The 18,124-nt window shown below is 45.4% G+C and overlaps 2 protein-coding genes across 2 annotated transcripts; one reads left to right on the top strand and one right to left on the bottom strand.

Moving 5' to 3' along the window:
* Window positions 1-1,265: 1,265 nt before the first annotated feature.
* Window positions 1,266-7,911, top strand: LOC123352645 (torsin-1A-like). Its single transcript, XM_044993072.1, has 5 exons — window positions 1,266-1,485; window positions 2,138-2,403; window positions 4,095-4,270; window positions 4,360-4,487; window positions 7,501-7,911. The coding sequence occupies exons 1-5, from the start codon at window positions 1,284-1,286 to the stop codon at window positions 7,749-7,751; spliced, it is 1,023 nt and encodes a 340-aa protein (XP_044849007.1). The 5' UTR covers window positions 1,266-1,283; the 3' UTR covers window positions 7,752-7,911.
* Window positions 7,912-12,697: 4,786 nt separating this feature from the next.
* LOC123352385 (torsin-1A-like) lies at window positions 12,698-18,118 on the bottom strand. Its single transcript, XM_044992405.1, has 5 exons — window positions 17,795-18,118; window positions 16,619-16,884; window positions 15,521-15,696; window positions 14,712-14,839; window positions 12,698-12,957 (listed from the first exon to the last, which is right to left on the bottom strand). Exons 1-5 carry the CDS (start codon window positions 17,973-17,975, stop codon window positions 12,704-12,706), a joined length of 1,005 nt encoding a protein of 334 aa, XP_044848340.1. The 5' UTR covers window positions 17,976-18,118; the 3' UTR covers window positions 12,698-12,703.
* Window positions 18,119-18,124: the final 6 nt, after the last annotated feature.

Genomic DNA, 18,124 nt, shown 5'->3' with positions numbered 1-18,124 from the left:
ATATTTATAGCTGAGAAACAGTTGATGAGAGTTACATTCCTGCATTTGCTGTAAATCATGTTTGATTGCATGGTAAACAAAATGTGTGAATCCAAAGGTTTCCAATTCATTTTAGTGATGCTCAAGACTACTTTAATCCAGGGATCAACAGTGCATTGATATGTAAAACCACCTGATTTAGCAAGCATGAAAATATTTTATACAAATTGACATGACTGTTCATAATAGGAAGTACAATGAATCGGTCGTGCTGAAAGCAGTGCCAATATTGTATTCATTCTTTAGCATGAGCAGCTGTCAATGGGCTGTTCTCAAGCAGCAGTGACTCTGACAGACCAAAAGCATTATTTATTAATCACTCTTTACAACGGGGCTGGGTGTTAAAGGGTTTATAGAACAGCCTTGCCCTCCTTCCACCCCCGCACAGAATGAACTAGGAGCCTCACAGAGAAGTTCTCACACGGGGTCAGCAGCCTTTCCGAAGTGGTGGGCTGAGTCTTCATTTATTCACTCGCATTTAAGGTTTCGCGTGCCAGTCAGACATCTTAACGTTTTTAGGTCTCTCTAAGTCTATAGTATATAACAACTATTGTATGTAAAGTAAATAAGGTTTTAAAAATGTTTAAGAAGCTTCATTTAAAATAAAATTAAAATGCAGAGTCCCCCGGACCGGTGGCCAGGACCCGGGCAGCGCGAGTGCCACTGAAAATCAGCTCCCTTCGGCGCCCGTGCCATAGGTTGCCCGCCCTCCCCTAACAGAATGGGGGGTGTGTGTGTGAAGAGCTGGTTAAATGCCCCTCCCGCGGGGGATCTGTGGCCACGAGCCGCTGCCCCAAGGGCGGCTGGTGCGTCCCGCTTGCGCCGCTGTTGTCTCACGGGGCTACCAGGGGCTCGTGCCGGTGCCGCGTCGGGACAAGCTGGCCCGGTTCGTGCACCCGGAGCGCACCTCGCCACACGCTGCTGCGGTATTAACGCAGGTGGCGCCGCACGCTACGTCATGATGACGAGCTGAGTTATTGCACGCTGGCCCGCCTGTCGCGACACGTGACCTGCCGCATCGCGTTCAAAGGGGGCGGGACCATGTTAGGTCACGTGACAGTTAAGGCTTCTGTTTCCAAAATGGCCGCCGTCTCCTCGCGCCCGCTCCCTCAGCCCTGGCCAAGGCCTCTGCCCACAACCAAGATGGCGGCGCCGGAAGCGGTTAGGCCGGATGCGGAAGTGCCGGCGCCGGGTGGGGGTGGTGGCTGGCAGGGTCGAGGCTGTGGGGGCCTGGCGGAGGGGGTATGAAGCTGCTGCGGGGGCCGCTGGGGGCTGCCCTGGGCCTTGCGTTGCTGCTGAGCCCGGTGCAGACGGTGGAGCCCATCAGCCTCGGGCTGGCGCTGGCGGGCGCCGCCTCAGCGCTCACTGGCCTCATCTCCTACCCCCGCCTCTACTGCTACTTCAGGGAGTGCTGCCTCCAGCGGGAGGGGGCCCGGGCGGGAGCAGGTACGGGCGGGGCGGGGGTGTCAGTTATGGGGTACGGGCGGGGTTGAGAGTTGTCCCTATAGGGTGGGGTTGAGCTTGGGGGCTATTTAAGCTGGGGAAGGACGGGGGGACCCTAGGAAGATGCGCCCTGAGAGAGGGGGGCAGGGCAGGGTCGCTGGGGAGAGGGATATGGGGCAGCAGGCGGAGGAAGGTGGTGAGGGGCAGGGAGAGGCGATTAGAGGTAGGATGCCAACGAGGTGCAGGGAGGCTGTCGCTAGAGGAAAGGGCCTGTTGGGGGTGGGGGGGCTCTAGGGAGGACTGGGCTCTGCCTTCTTCCAAAGGGATGTGTGGCTCCTTCCAGATGGAAGGAGGTGGAGTAAAAGGGGGACTTGGTATGATTCTCTCCACAGGAACATGGGACCAGCTGGAACCAGAGCATCACATGCTAGGGTCCATAGTCTCCACTGGTCATATCTATATATTCAAGAGAAAAATGGTTGCTCTGTTCTAGTCAGGATAGCTCTTTGATCCCCCAGCAGCTGTCCTGGGATGAGCAAAGTTTGGGCACCCCTGGATAATGTTATCAAAGGGGCCTCTCTTCTGAAGCAGCTTAGAAACACTAAAACTTGCCACCTTCTTTTCTGCTTATCTGATTGGTGTCTCCTTCATTCAGCACTGCAGGAGGATTTGGACAAGAAACTATTTGGCCAGCACCTCGTGAAGAAGGTGATTGTGAAAGCTGTGAGTGGCTTCTTGAACAATACAAACCCCAAAAAGCCTCTCACCCTCTCCTTGCATGGATGGACTGGTACTGGCAAAAACTTTGTCAGTAAAATAATTGCAGAGAGTATCTATGAAGGAGGCCTGAACAGCAATTATGTCCATCAGTTTGTGTCCACTTTGCATTTTCCCCATGCACATAGTGTTGGCCAGTACAAGGTAAGAGTGCATTTTGGACCTCATGATAAGTGATTGTGGGGGTTATCTCCTTTGCTAGTTTATAAAGGTTATGGGATCTGCAGTACTAGCAAGTGAAGACTTTTTATCTTAAACAGTAAAATACAATGTATGCTGAGTCTGAAGTGCAAATGTGTAAACCCTAACGTTTAGGGACTAATTTCCCTTTTAAAAAAAAATTGTTTATGCATTCTCTCATGTTTCTACCCAGAGGGAAAGGGCACAGGTAGGGCATCAACATGGGACTTGAAGCAGAGAACTGAGCCCAAGTATCCCACCACAGGCTTCTTGTGTAACTTTGGGCATGTGACTTTCTTTCCCTGCCTCAGTTTCCCAATTGAAAAATGGGGCTAGTAGTACTTTGTCCCTCAGAGGTGTTGGGAGTATGAATATATTAAAGCTTGTGAAATGCTGAGATACCCCAGTAACAGGCAGGTAGATATGTGAGGCAGCACAGTTTCAAGAAATACCATTGCTTGTGTTCCTGAATTTTAATACTGATTCTGCCACTGGGTTGTGTGAGAGTCTCCTCTGCTGCCTGGAAAATGAGGATGAAACTTTTCTACCTAGCAGGAGTATTATGCTGATTAGTGAATGTTTGTACAGTGTTTTGAACATGTAAACACAAAATGTGTGCATGTTGAAGACTTAAAGGAATGGAACAGTCTATACATTAGCTTTTAAAATGGAGAATTCTACTTTTTCTCTAGATTATATATTTCCCCTTGTAAAGCTTTCTATTGGCCTGTCCCAGCTGAGTCTTTCCTAAATGCAGTGGAAGAAAAGGATCTTTATGCTCTTCGTTCACTTACAAAGAGAAACTGCTTGTGAAATTTACCATGTGGTCAGTGCTAGAAACTAAAGTCCTCTCTATCCATAGCACAGGCAGTGGAGTCTTCCCTGCACTGCCTCACCCATGTGCAGGAACCAAATAATAGTGAGACTGGTAAAATGATGTTGATCACTGGAGGTGATCAGCAGGCTCATTGTTGGTTTTTAATCAACTGTCCCAGTTCCTTTTCTTTCTCACTGCTAATCTTAAACATAACATTTAACAGTGGGTTAACCACCATTCCTGAACAAAGCTACACTTTTGAAAGGTTTTTCATCACCTCCAGTTAGATTACTTACTAGTGGTTAAAGCATGGGACTAGGAGTTATGATTCTAGGTTCTATTCCTAGCTGTTCCTGTGATTTTATTATATGACCTTGGCTAGGTCACTTAATCTCTCACTGACTCAATTTGTGCAACATTCATTAGTTGGGTAATGTTTTGAGATCTAAAGATGGAATATGCTATATGACTGCAGAGTATTAGCACCAGAGAAAATAGTTTGCCCCAGTGGGCTTCACTTTGAGATCACTGCTTTGTATTAATGTTAATTCACTGGCTTGAAGTATAGTCCTTTTCATGGATACCTGGCAGACAGATTCTGGTAACTCACCTGGGTTTATTTTAACAACCAGAATGCATTTCTGTTCTTTTTATCATTATTTACTGTTGACCTTTTAACCAGTTTTTGATCAAGAAATTCACATAATTACAGGTGTACAATTGAAGTTATAACTTTTGAATGGAAAATGGTGGTCTAAAGTCTACATATTTCCTGTATCTTTGATGCGACATTGATGCAAATGGAATTTGCATTCTCCTTTATTTTTGTGTAACATAGGACCAGTTGCAGTCATGGATTCGGGGAAATGTGAGCGCTTGTGGCAGGTCAATCTTTATATTTGATGAAATGGATAAAATGCATGCAGGACTCATTGATTCCATCAAACCGTTCTTGGACTACTACGAGCAGCTTGATGGAGTGTCCTATCGACGAGCCATCTTCATCTTTCTCAGGTAAGGAGCATCTGTGAAATATTCAATACTGTAAACTGAATGCTCTGTGAAACACATCCATTTGAAATCCTTTTCCTTCCTTCACACAGCAATGCGGGGGCTGAAAAGATAACAGAGGTGGCATTAGATTTCTGGAAAAGTGGAAAGAGAAGGGAAGACATGGAACTCAAAGACCTGGAAGCTGGAGTTTCTCTGTCTGTCTTCAACAACAAGAACAGTGAGTAATATTGATTATTCCTGTGGCTAAAAATCCTTCTCTTTGAATGAGTGGTTCTGCATCTGTTTCTAGTATTCGCCAACTGCCTCTTTTGGAGAACACCTAAGAAACAAATGTTTCAGTTATAATAGTCCCAATGGTAATCATGGGATTGCCGTAATATTTCACTCTTTATATAGTTTAACTTTTCAACAGACTATATGCGACTTTTAAGTGGGATTATTTTATGCATCTTTTTGCTGCCTGTGGCACTGAGCTACTATCTCTGATGAGGAAGGTTGCCATTCCCCTTCCCAAGACTGTAGATAGAGTTCTTTGGCTCATAATTGGAGGCTGCACGATAAATACAACACCCTAATCCTTCCTTGCCCTTCAGAATTGAGGGTGGATGGATTGCCAGCCTGAGTTACTGTTTCTCTAAATTATAATGGCGTAGTTGTATAGTTACAAAGTTATTTTTAACAATAGCTTAGAAATAAACCTTCTAACAATAGACCCAGACTATTACAGCTCTCTAACAGAGCAGTCCACGGGATGACAAACTAAGAAATGCACTCAGTGACTGCTGTGTTAAATGATGGATTCTGCATCTGTTGGGTGATGGTTTTTTTAAGCAGCCTTAGGGGGAGAGAGAGAGGAACTGCTTTTACCACGGTGAAAGTGCACACAGGATTATTTACCGAGAGAGAGAAACAAAAGTGGCTGGGCTAGAGTTGATGTGAACTGGTGTGGCAGCAGCAGTTGCAGCTCAGTGCAAATTCCAGTTTTCCGGCAGGGAGGTACCATGGTATAGTCATGAAGTATTCAGACTGATGCTGTTTGGTTGCTGATTTGAGGTGGAGAGGAATGGTCCAGCGTGAAGGACATGGGACTGCTCTGTAATTTATTAATATTGTAGGTGACCTGGCTCTTGAGAAGTTCACTGTGTCTACAACACAGTACGGATAGATGGTTTAAGAAAAAATTAAAATCAGACCTTTTTGTTCAAATTACACCTCTACCCCGATATAACGCGACCCAATATAACACAAATTCGGATATAACGCGGTAAAGCAGTGCTCCGGGGGGGAGGCGGGGGTGTGCGCTGCACACTCCAGTGGATCAAAGCAAGTTTGATAGAACACGGTTTCACCTATACCGTGGTAAGACTTTTTTGGTTCCCAAGGACAGCGTTATATTGAGGTAGAGGTGTATTTACAATTTTTTTTAAATAAACCTATTTAAAATTAAACGTCTGGTTATGACAACCTATGTTAAGGCCTAAACTTACTATAATCTATTAAAATTTAAATTAAATATAAAATATGAAGCATTACATGGTTGCTGCCAAATTTTAAAGAAAGTCAAACCACTGCACTGGTGGAAGTCACTGACCAAACCAGTGTTTGTTGAAGTGCTAAACCAGCTTTTGACAGCAGTAGCCTCTTCAGCAGATGCAGAGAGAGGAGTTGTTGTTTTTACTTTATCCAGTTAGGTCAGTTCAATGACTATTTCATTCAACAATAAGAAATCAATGGGAGTTGATGAAACAAGAAAACTGTTTTCCTCTTCCAATCTGTGTCAGAAGATGACATGTACTTAGTTCTAAAATCCTGAAGGAGATGGTGATGTGAAACAAGCAGTTAAGTTCACTAACCATGGATAGTATTTTCTTTGTTTAAGAAATCAGTTTTAAATGCAAAACGTTTTGATAAACTTTTTGACACAAATCAAAAATACACTTATTTACTAAAAGTATCATTCACCATTTCTGGCATAATAAATACAAAAATTAAAAATCTGAATAAATATAAATGAAGCTATATAATTGCTTACCTGTGTATAGGTTACAGCACATCCTCTTAGCTTCCCCCACCCCCAACAAAAGCACCAAATTGAAGGTAAAGGCTCTATTCAATTGGAAACCAACCTGTTTTAATAGTTACCAACCAATAAGAATCAAACTTTCTTCAGGAAAGTAACTAAAGTACAAATGCAAAACTCCATTAAAACGGATGATTTAATCAAGTTTTCCTGCTTGCTGATTTACATCGTGATTAAAATTTAGTAGTTTTAAATCACTTTGATTTAATTCTACCCACTCTGCTGCATTGGGTAAATATTTGGATATCTACTCTGTGCATGTTAGTTTAGTTTAACAGCAGCCGGTTGGGAAATAAAAACATGCCCTCGTAAACACTTGAAGGGGGCTAAGAGACAATACCTGAGATATTAACTGTGAAGAACCTACTTCCTTGGCTCTAGCCAAATTTCTGAGCTTGTTTTGCCCAGCCTGGGAATCAAAATGACAATTTAAAAGACTCTGGTGAGAGGTCAGGTAGTTTTTTGTGGGGAATAAACTGAAACACTCATAGACCCTGCTGGAGGGTCTGAAGCAGGAAGGCCTCCCTAGGCTTCCAAGACAGGGAGACGGTAAGCCATAGGTAAGATAAACATGTGCACAGTCCTTTTGTTGTTTTAAAATCCTCTTTATGTTACGCTTTATTCCTACTGCTAAGCTTAAACAATACTTTGGTTTGAAAAGGGTGTCTGGTCAGTGTATTTACTGCTTGTCACGGGCTCCTGAAGGGAAGAATCGCAGGTACCCAAACCCATTTGGACCCGTCAGGGAAATCACGGTTGATCCACCAGATACTGTAGCCAGGATCCAGTCTAAAAGTGGGAGAATTGTAGGATTCTGTCCCAGGACAGTTAAAGGTTTAGAGCCTAATACCTATGGGGCTGTACTCAGAGACTGGAGAGAGGGCAGAGGTGCCGCTAGCCTTGAAACCTTGACCTGCAGCAACAGCTCCAATATGTGATATTTCTGTATCCATCCTGCTTGGCTTAAAGTGAAGCCACTCTCATACCATGGCAATGTGTGACCTTATAAAAGCAGAAGTGATTGTGGTAAGAATAAAAACAGAGTAAACAACTTTAGGGTGGGTAGCAGAGAGATGTGATAAATATATCCCCCTCCCTACTAGCTGTCAACCTCCACAAAAGGTGCACTAACCAACAGTGTTTTTTGCAGGCGGCTTTTGGCACAGCAGCCTGATCGACAGAAACCTCATTGATTATTTTGTCCCCTTTCTGCCTCTGGAGTACAAACACGTGAAAATGTGTGTCAGGGTTGAACTTGAATCACGTGGCTACGTGGTGGATGAAGAAATCATAACCAAAGTAGCTGACGAGTTGACCTACTTCCCCAAGGAGGAGAAAATCTACTCTGATAAAGGATGCAAAACTGTGTTCACCAAGCTGGATTTTTACTATGACTTATAATTTACGATGCTGTGATCTGCAAAGGAAAAAATGAACCTAATCACAAAGTGGAGAATCCGAAACATTTCATTGGTCAAGCACGTTTTTAAAAAAAAAAAGAACATTGTATTGTAATTGCCTGATGTAAATAAGTGGAATACACTTCTCTTTTTATTCTGGGGGAGCTTTGTAATAGTCATATCTTCAAAAGACGTCAGTCCTGTGCTGTGAAGTTAGAAAAGAACTGTGCATGGAACAGTCACCCCTTCCAGAGCATTGTCTAACAGTGCCTGTGATTTATCTCAAATCATGGATTGATTGCTACAATTGGTTAATGGAACACAGCTATGTACATTAGACCTGCAGTTTTAATTAGGTTTTAATTTGTAGAAATGGTTTCCAGATGGTGCAGATATAAGGGCCTTGATTAAAATATTCTGTAAGACCATTCCTAGGAGTTGTGGGTGGGGTATTTCCCAGACTGTCTTTGAAAGGTGGATATGCAGGTTTGTTTTCTTGAAAATAACCAGCCTTGGTGTTTCCAGCTGTATTGGAATCAAAGTACAGGAGTGAGTATGTTTTTACCTAGCATGATGTAGTGCCGTTCTTATAAAAACGGGTGTAAACTGTCCCTTCTGGTGCCAAACTGCATTAGGGGAAGGTCAGTATGTGAAACAAGGCTGAGTAAGAAGAGGAACTGCAGCAAAGTCATTGACTATGTCCCTGTAATGGAGTTAGTTCCTTCTTTGGCTGTTCGCTGTGAAGTGTAGCAGTGACACTCGGTCTCTTTCCTTTTCCTTCTTTGCAGTAATGAAGAAAAGGGCTATTTCATAGAATCAGAGTAATTGGAAGGCAGAATCTGTTAAATCCTATTTAGTCCACATGGCTGCTGTAAGATTTTCTTTAGTTTCAAACTTTTCTAAATGCAGAAAGCATCAATCTGGATAATTTTTCACCCCTTTCAAGCTCTTGTGTGATTTAGTTTTGATCCCAGCCTTACAAGGCAGTGCCATGTGGAAAGGGATGAAGATGGTTTCAACACTACCCAGGAAAATATTTAATTGCAGTAATGCCAAAGTTACTGCAACCCATCTGCCAGTTTTATTTATAAATGCCAACACTGCTAACTTTTTTCACTCCAGTTTCTAGCTCTCACAATTTCAAAATAAGATTTTTATAATTCCCTCAATAAAAGTTCTCACCAGTAAAATTTGTATATGGTACCTCTCTGCTATTTGCATATATTGAAGGGACTGCCTCATGGTTACCTTTGTATGTAAATTTACCATCTTACCACACTTAGGGCAGACTGCTTGGGATTGTGCATGAACTTTCTCACACTATGCTACTGCAAACTAGGCTCCTAGTAAGAGGAACAGTCTTCCACATGCTGTAGCCTCAACAGTATTTTAAAGGTGGTTAAAACACTGACTAGATCTGTCTAGCTGATAGAGTAGATTAAAACCCCACTTCCTCAGTCTGCCCACTTCTTATTGATATCGCTAATGTGGGTGACTAGTTACAGTAAATGATGATGGCCTTAGCTATGTCTACGTTGTGCCACAGGGCAGACTAGGGGGTTGTAAATTGCTGCAGGCACCAGGGTGCTGCATTGTAACAGCTGTGGCTACTGTATCTAGTTTGCATTAATGTAGCCCTGTTTAAAGAGGACTATGTTTATGCAAAGTAGATTCCTTTTAGTTCATTCCAGCCGTGTTCACATGGGACAGTTAGAGTGCAGCACTTGGTGTGTACTGCTTTTTGCACCTCTGTAGAGAAATGGAGCAGTGGGATTCAAGTCTTTCCTGTTTGTTCTTGTTACATTTGGATAATGTAATTAACTTAAATCTGTTAGCTCATCCTCACAGGTTCCCTTTAACCTGCTGGTTTCATAAACCCACCAGGAGCCTGAGTTTTTGAAACTCGCAGGGCAGACCAGTTGGAATAAGGGTCTAGTGCTCCAAACAGTCACTATTTGTGGGCTTTTCCAAAATACATAAATTGAGGATTACATTCTCTCAGCTTATAGTGACATGATGCAATTAGCAGAGAGGGGAAGTAAGAAACTTCCAACACTGTCCCTGGTGGTTTCTGTTCAAGAAATCCTGCTCTCGTTTATATCGCAATATCCTGAACTGCTCACTTTCAATAGTGAAGAACATTATGCAACTCTGCCAAGTAATACTTTGCACTTCCATCTGGTAGTGAACTCAAAGCACTTAATGCAGTTAGATTTCTACTCCGGTGAGAGCACTGTGGGGAAGAGAGGAAAGAGCATTTGCCCTGTCTTGCATAGAACACTAATTTCCTGATTTCCCACTAATGATAGGATGTTTATACTGGGCTGCTGGCATTTGAACCACCCTGCTGTCTAGATGATAGGGTGTTTAAATTCCAGCAGGTACTTGCACTGTAGCAGTGGGGAAAAATTGCTTGTTGGGACACACATCAATTGCCCTGGCCAGGTCAGAGTTAGGATCAAGATCCTGCTTGAATACATCCTATGCTGCAAAAGATATGACAAGTTACATTTCTACAATTGCATCATAGAAAAAACTGGCAGGAATGCTGAAGACTTGCTGTGAGAAGAGCAAACTTCTAGCCACTCTTGCTAGAAACAGGTAAAAATGCACCCGTTCAGCTAAATCCCCACCTCAGGTTTATCACCTGCAAGGAGCATTACTTCTCTGCCCCAGGAAGGCCTTCCTCCTCTATACACGGGAATGGCACTTTTGCAAATTGCATTGGTGTGGTTCAACTGGGGCACCCTGCCGTATTAACTGCTGGATTCAACAAAGCGCTACAAGGAGGTTTAGCCTATCCTTACAAGGATCCCTTATTTACCCTGGGAAGGAACAGGTCAGTCAGATGTTACTCAAAGATGGCCTGACTTCATCAGAACAAACCCGAGCAGAAGGAATCTGAGATACCACAGCATGACTGTCTAGGTGTTGAGCAGTAGAGTGGTAGTATCTACCAGCTGGCAGTTATTAAATAAGTCAAAAGGCAGCTGAAGGATGAAAGACATTTATTGCAGCCATGACATTTAGAGTTTTAAAAACTGCATGAGTAGTTTACATTCAGAACATCAGAGCTGGAAGAGCTACCAGACATTTGTGGGTGCAGTGTTTAGAACCTTTTTGAGGAAGAGTTACCAATAAGGGTAAAACATCACACATCAAAGCAACAGTCCAATGTCCCAAGGTTAAGAGCTAGTGTTCACTTCAAGTGATTGCATCAGAGTAAACAGACAAAACTGCATGCTGGGTTATTAAAAAAAAAAGTGTAACTGACTCCTTCAATTTCAGAGGTTAACCTGAACATTTAAAGCTTTCTTGCTGGTAGTTTGAACAAAAACAGGCTTGATATGAGACAAAGCAGTTTTGCACACCATCTTAAAACAAGTGTCAATATATAAGAGGGAGTTAATTCAGCAACTACCTAATAAAATCAACTTCCCCCACCATGAGTCTTAGCTGCACTGGTATCATGCTGCACATACTACATACTTCACTTAATGTGTGAGTTAAACTTTCTATCCTCCATGTATGTAAAGGCACTTTCATCTCGTATCTGGGGAAAAGTAGGAGGGAGAAAGAGTTAGAAAGTTGAGTCTTTGGTGAGTAAGCTGCAATATGAAAATTCCACCCTTACTCGATGGGTGAAGGTTGATCCTCTCCCAGCTTCCTAACCCTTCAGGTTCCCGTTTCACGCTGACCATCCCAGACACCAGTTCTCATTAATTTTACAATGTTATTAAAAACTATTAAAAATAAGGCTGGGATGGGGGAAAGGTTGTTCTTTGACCATATTTCCCACCCACCCCCCCTTCCCGGTTCTGTAGGAAAAGATTTTGTACTTCCACTTCAATCTAGTATAAAATAGTATCAAAAATAGACTATTCAAAATCATTTCTACTCTCACGTAACATTCAAGCAAGGGGTGCGGCTGGGGAGGGGAAGGGGGATCTTGCTGGATTATGTGGCTGTGGCTTGGAGGGAATGTAACACCTTGTGGATTTCATGCCCACCACTGTGCACAGATACTGACCTGACAAGTTGTAACAGTCAAACCCTCATGAATATTTCCCCCAAAAGACAAGCCACTTGCCTGAGGTGCTATAGCAGTCAAATCCCTGGTGAACGGTTCCCCTGCACTGAAAGGGACAGAAATACCCATTGGCAGCCAAGCCCACAGCCACTTGGACTCTCTGATTCAAATTTCGTATGAGGAGGGGAAAGAATACAGAGTCTTTTGGATAAAGACTGTGGAGGGAAGCAACTAATTTCTCCCCAACCCAAGATTTCTCTGAGTTCACCTTAACGTTCCACATCACCAGAGCAGGAGGCATGAAGACAGCTTAGAGTCAGAAATGAACCAAGGTCCTGCCCTTCCATCCCTGGACAACAGACCACCTGAGCACAACACCACCACCCCTTTCCAGAGCACAAGGAGTCCTTCCAGCACAGAGGCACGTGAACTAGGAAAGTATCAAGGCCTCAACCCTTGCTGCCATTATCATGGACCCTGGACGCGCCAGCTGAAGTCAAGGCCAAAGCGCCCATTGATTTCAATGGGAATAGGACTGGACCTTCCATATGCTAGGAAGGGACTGTGGCCAAAGGGAAAGATTCCTTCATTTCACTCCAGTCGTCTAGAAGAGAGGGTTGGAGGGAGAGGATGGAATTTTTAACAATCTCAGCTGTTAAAACACAATGTAGTGAAGGCTGGATCCAGTGATGAATGCTATGCTCAAAGATTTCTAGAGACTATCCCAGATTAAAAAGGCAACACTTGGGTACTGCCCGTTTAAGGAAGAGCACCGGGGTTTAAAAAAATAAAAGAAAAATTAGTCATGCCTAGGATCCCTGACACACGTCCCAAAATATTAAAAGTGCAAAAAGACAGACTTCAAAATGCCATTAAAAGTGCTTCAGCGAGGAAAGGGCAGCGCGTTCCTTGTTCCACATTGCTCATAACCTCTCCCAATAATACAACAGCTTCTGCTGCACGAGCTTGCAGCCTTTATCGGAGTAGATTTTCTCATCTTTTGGGAAGAATGTCATCTCCTTGGCCACCTCGTCAACGATCGCCTCGTTGATTTTCTTGCCACCAGCCTCGATTTCTGCCCTGATACACATCTTAAGATGCTTGTACTCCAGGGGCAGGAAGGGGACAAAGTAATCAATGAGGTTTCTGTCGATCAGGCTGCTGTGCCACAAGCCACCTAGAAAACATCAGACAGGAGGTTGCTTAAATGGTCAGGGAGAACAAATGTAACATCTTAATGATAGTTCTGTCCTCCACTGTCAATAAATGCTTGGTCCTTGTTTTCTAGGTAGGTGATTTTACTAAATGACAGATGACCAGCCCCCAACACTTCCAAACATGAAAGGCCTGTGCACTGCACCTCGGTCTTACACCACTAGGGACATTATCTAAGATTTAGACTTTGATTAATATTTGTTACTTATAAATGGCACTAGCTTGCACCAAGCGTAAAGCAGGAATCTTCTATACACCCTTCTGTCAGTGCGCTTCATTCCTGATCTGCAGCGCCCTCTGCTGGTCCAGATGCAGCTCATCCCCTGTGCAGAGGTCTTTGATTTTACTAAGCTATCTGTGGAGCCCTACCAAATTCACAGCCACGAAACACACATCACAGACGGTGAAATCTGGTCTTTTGTGATTTTACCCTATACCGAGGTTCTCAGACTCCATTGTACCGCGACCCCCTTCGGACAACAGAAATTACTACACGACCCCCGGGGGGGGGGACTGAAGCCTGAGCCCATCGGAGCCCCGCCCCCTGGAGGGGGGCAGGGCAAAGTCAAGCCCAAGAGCCTCAGTCCCAGGCCGGGGGCCTGTAATCCGAGCCCCAATGCCCAGGTGGAGGGGCTCAGGCTTTGGCCCCAGGAAGTCTAAGCCAGGCCTGGCGACCCCCTTAAAACAGGGCTGTGACCCACTTTGAGGTCCCAACCCACAGTCTGAGAACTGCTGCCCTATACTACACACATTTCACGGGGAAGACCCGTGTTTCTCAAATTAGGGGCCCTGACGCAAAAGGAAGTTGCAGGGGGGGGTCGCAAGATTATTTTAGGGGGGGTTGTGGTATTGCCACCCTTACTCCTGCGCTGCCTTCAAAGCTGGGCAGCCAGAGAGCGGCGGCTGTTAGCCGGGCACCCAGAGCTGAAGGCAGCGCCCCACCAGCAGCACCACAGAAGCAAGGGTGGCAACACCATACCAGGCCACCCTTACTTCTGCGCTGCTGCTGGCGGCGGCTCTGCCTCCAGAGCTGGGCTCCCAGCCAGCAACCACCGGTCTCCATCAGCTCAGCTCTGAAGGCAGCACCATTGCGAGCAGCAGCACAGAAGGGGAGCAGTACCACAACCCCCCGATAACCTTACAACCTCCCCCGCACAGCTCCTTTTTGGGTCAGGAGCCCCCAAATTACACCACCGTGAAATTTCAGATTTAAATAGCTGAAATCATGACATTTATGATTTTTAAAATCCCATGACCATTAAATTGACCAAAATGAACCACGACTTTGGTAGGGCCCTAGCTATCAGGTAGGCAGCTGTCTTCTAAGAACTAGGCTGGGATCATCTAACATCATTTTCGCTGGGACCTAAGTTAGGTTATAAACTCAGGTCAATCCGCAGAGGTGAACGGTTAGTACATTAGAGTCTCCCAGCCCCAGAAACACTGGGCGTAATTTCTCCCTGAAACAAATATTCCATTGGGTGAGGACCCAATCCTGAGAGCTGCAGAGTGCCTCCTGAAACGTGCCAAGCACCCAGTGAAATCAATGAATTGTTGTGCTCAGTGCCTGGTGGTATCTGGGCCTAAGTGAGTGGGAGCGTGTGTACAACAATATTACAAGGGTTAAAGAGGCAAGCTGGAGCAGCACACACCGAGGGAGGATTTTCTGTGTTTATGAAGTAAAAGAACCTCCAACTCATTGGGAAAGTAACTCACTATTCTTATTATTGAAGACTGCTACAGATAACACAGACTCCAGGTCTTTCAGCTGAATCTGCTTCCTGTCTTTTCCACTCCTCCAGAAGTCCAGAGCCACTTTATTAATTAAATCCCCACCTGCATTACTGTTCATAAGAGAAAGAGTTTAGTACAGACCCAAGATAGGAAGAGTCCAGCATCTCTTCTCTAGCAGGATTACATTTAACACTTGTCTGTTCTAAGGTTTGTCTGCATAGCAAGCATGTCACCAGAATAAAAAGCCTTAAACCAATGCCTAAGTCATTTAAGACTAAATTCCACACTGTCCCTACAGCGTTGTTTGTGAGCCACAATACCTCTTGCTCAGAAGAAACGGTCACGTAGCTCCCTCCCAAAAGAAATCATCAGCTCGGCATATGTGGTGGGCCCTCTGAGTGACGCAAAGTGGTCTCTCCACCACCCCGTAGTGAAGTATGATACCAGTGCAACGCTCCCAGCGCATGGAATGAGGGACAGATTCAGGATCTGATCTCCAATCTGCAGCGTGCTACTACTAGACAAGACTACCAGATTGGCCCACTTTAAGGTGTTATGCGCTACAGTCCTTTGCTGGATGGAGGCAGAATTGCTCAACTGTATCATAGTCCCTGCAATGCAGACAGCTAATGGACCTTTTTCTTTAGCTCAGATAGCACATGCTTTTTGACAGAAGAATCTGGGTTCTATCCCTGCTGATGCTTGGAAGCTCTGAGTGGCCAAGACACAAACCACAGTGGCAGCGAAGGCCCGGATGAGCCTGAATTTGCCACAGTAGACAGACCACAAACCTGAGAAAGATAAAGATGGCTCTCCGGTAGGACACCCCATCAATCTGCTCATAATAGTCTAAGAACGGCTTAATGGCATCAATGAGGCCAGGGTGCAATTTATCCATTTCATCAAATATGAACACAGATCTGGCACAGGCGCTCACGTTACCCCGAATCCACATTTGCAATTGATCCTGGAACAAACGAGAAACACACATTAAAAAAAAAACTAGGTCCCACTGGTAGAGAGCGCAAAATACACCTGGGAGGGGGTGTGAGTAATGATCCTTTAAATGCTCTGATTATATCCAGCTTCCTGAAGGGAGGAATATGACCACTACTTTCACATGCTGCTAGAATGTGAAGCCTGTTCCAGTTATTTGATGAGAGTCACCATAAAGCACATTACTTCCATCCTCAGTTGAACAGTCAAAGCATGAAGAGCAGGGCTCAAATGGAAGAGAGAAGAGACCATACAGGGGAAAGGAAATTTCTTCTACCTTACGACTTCTACCATCTACTTGACTAATAAAAAAACAACAACAACAATCAAAAAATTGATTCCTGAAATGTTCAGTTGTAAACATGTAAAGATGCTTTGGGTATGTAACCTTCAGTCTGTGACTATCCTTTTCATGAAAATTGCAGCGAATAAACAAGGTGATTAGCATCAGTCACTTATAAGCCTCTGAAATTATTGCTCCTTACAGTCATCTCATTTAGCTAGAGTGGAGGACATTTCACAACAGTGAACGCTGTAAAAAGAAACCTGAAGGGTAACCCCAGGGGAAGGAAGGAGAGGAAGTAATTTGTAATCCTTTGAGGAACACTGAAAAGCAGGAGTAAAGAGATTTGTCTGCTTCACTTTCCATTTCTTAGCATTTAACTCAGCGCTGTTGTGTTCCAGTTTCTAGCACTGCAGGGGGATATTTAGATTCCACCTCCACAAACTTGTCAGTGAATGTTTGAAAATACACAGAAACAGCTGGATACAAGATTGTTATTTGAGACACCTATGGATTTGTATACCAAGAACAATCTAATTTCACGGTGTAGAGTTTTAATGATTAATATTTACTGATATAACCAACGGGAAGTTAAAATTTGCTCTCTTACCTTATACAGTGTAATCTGATGTCCATGTGGGAAGTGTAGCGTGGCTATAAAGAGATGAACAAATTTGCTTTTCTCTCCCGCTTTGTGAATGCTCTTTGCGATGAACTGGCTGACAAAGTTTTTACCCGTGCCTCCCCAGCCGTGGAGGGAGAGAGTGAGTGGCTTTTTGGGATTTGGGTTGTTTCTGAATCCCGTCACTGCTTTCAGGATCACGTCTTTGGCAAGGTGCTGTCCAAAGAGTTTATTATCCAAATCCTCCCTCAGTGCTGAAGAATCCAAGGAGAAAAAGAAAGTCATTTTAGAAGAACAAGGATTTCCAAAAATGGCTTGCAAATTGAATGGTATCATGAATCCCATTTCTCTCTCTGGGTGATCTTTATCCCACACTGGGAAACATTAGAGGAGCCTCGGTAACTGCGCTAGGGAAACAGAGCCCGATATTGATTTGCACTTACACCAAGGATCTCAAAGTTTTTTAAGAACGCTAATGAATGTAGCAAAGAGTCTGTGGCACCTTCTAGACTAACAGACGTTTTGGAGCATGAGCTTTCGTGGGTGAATACCCACTTAGTCGGATGCATGATGTATTCACCCACGAAAGCTCATGCTCCAATACGTCTGTTAGTCTAGAAGGTGCCACAGGACTCTGCTGCTTTTACAGATCCAGACAAACAGGGCGACCCCTCTGATCCTTGACGCTAATGAATGTGGCTCCTAGAATGTCCAGCTGAGGTACCTGAAGTATCAGCTCCATTTCACAGATGGGGAAACTTCAGGCAGAGAAGGCGAGTGCTTTTCTCACGGTCACAATGCCAATCAGGAGCAGGGCTGGGAGTAGCACCCCAGGGTGCTGGCCCCAGCTCTCCGCTCTCTTTCCACTAACCCACGCTCCTTCCCCTTGAAACCCGGGGTGTGTCCCAAGCAGCTCTCCCATGGCCCCTCCACCGGGCCAGCCTGGAGCGGCTGGTCCCCCGAGGCTTGGTCCCGCTCTCCCCGGTTACACCGGGTGGCCCCTCGTGCCCCCTGCCCCCCAGTTCCAGCCTGGAGCCAGGGCCCTCGGCAGCGCCAGCCCAGTGCGCCCGGGTTCGATCCCGGTTCCGTTGGGCCGGGCCGGGCCGGGCCGGGCCGCGCCAGCCTCCCCCCCGCCCCGCGGTTCGGCCCCAGCCGGCCCGGTACCGGTGGTATTGGGCCGGTCCGCCTCCCCGGGGCAGCACTCCACGAAGCCGCAGTAGAAGCTGGGGTAGGAGAGGTAGCCGGTGAGCACCGAGGCCGCCCCGATGACGATGCTCAGGCTGATGGGCTCCAGCGCGGCCGAGCCCGGCACCAGGAGCCAGAGCAGCCCCGGCAGCAGCTGCATGGCGGCTTCAGCTGGCCGGCCGCGTCCGCGAGGGAGGCAGCGGCTCGCCGCCCGGGCCCGGTAGAAACTACAACTCCCGACGGCCCCTGCGCTGCGCGCACACTTCCGCCACGCGCCGCCATCTTTGTGAGGGCGAGAGTTTAGATTCT

This window comes from Mauremys mutica, chromosome 18 (assembly GCF_020497125.1).
Source record: "Mauremys mutica isolate MM-2020 ecotype Southern chromosome 18, ASM2049712v1, whole genome shotgun sequence".
In the NCBI taxonomy this organism is placed as follows: domain Eukaryota; kingdom Metazoa; phylum Chordata; order Testudines; family Geoemydidae; genus Mauremys; species Mauremys mutica.
Note: the sequence above shows the minus strand (reverse complement) of the source record. Positions and strands in the feature narration are given on the sequence as shown.

Excerpts from the sequence above, each read along its gene's own strand:
- LOC123352645 (XM_044993072.1), top strand. The coding sequence starts at position 1,284 with ATGAAGCTGCTGCGGGGGCCGCTGGGGGCTGCCCTGGGCCTTGCGTTG. Across the intron at positions 2,404-4,094 it reads ATAGTGTTGGCCAGTACAAG|GACCAGTTGCAGTCATGGAT; the intron begins GTAAGAGTGCAT and ends TGTGTAACATAG. Across the intron at positions 4,271-4,359 it reads GCCATCTTCATCTTTCTCAG|CAATGCGGGGGCTGAAAAGA; the intron begins GTAAGGAGCATC and ends TCCTTCACACAG.
- LOC123352385 (XM_044992405.1), bottom strand. The coding sequence starts at position 17,975 with ATGCAGCTGCTGCCGGGGCTGCTCTGGCTCCTGGTGCCGGGCTCGGCC. Across the intron at positions 15,697-16,618 it reads ATCAGATTACACTGTATAAG|GATCAATTGCAAATGTGGAT; the intron begins GTAAGAGAGCAA and ends CGTTTGTTCCAG. Across the intron at positions 14,840-15,520 it reads GCCATCTTTATCTTTCTCAG|TAATGCAGGTGGGGATTTAA; the intron begins GTTTGTGGTCTG and ends TCTTATGAACAG.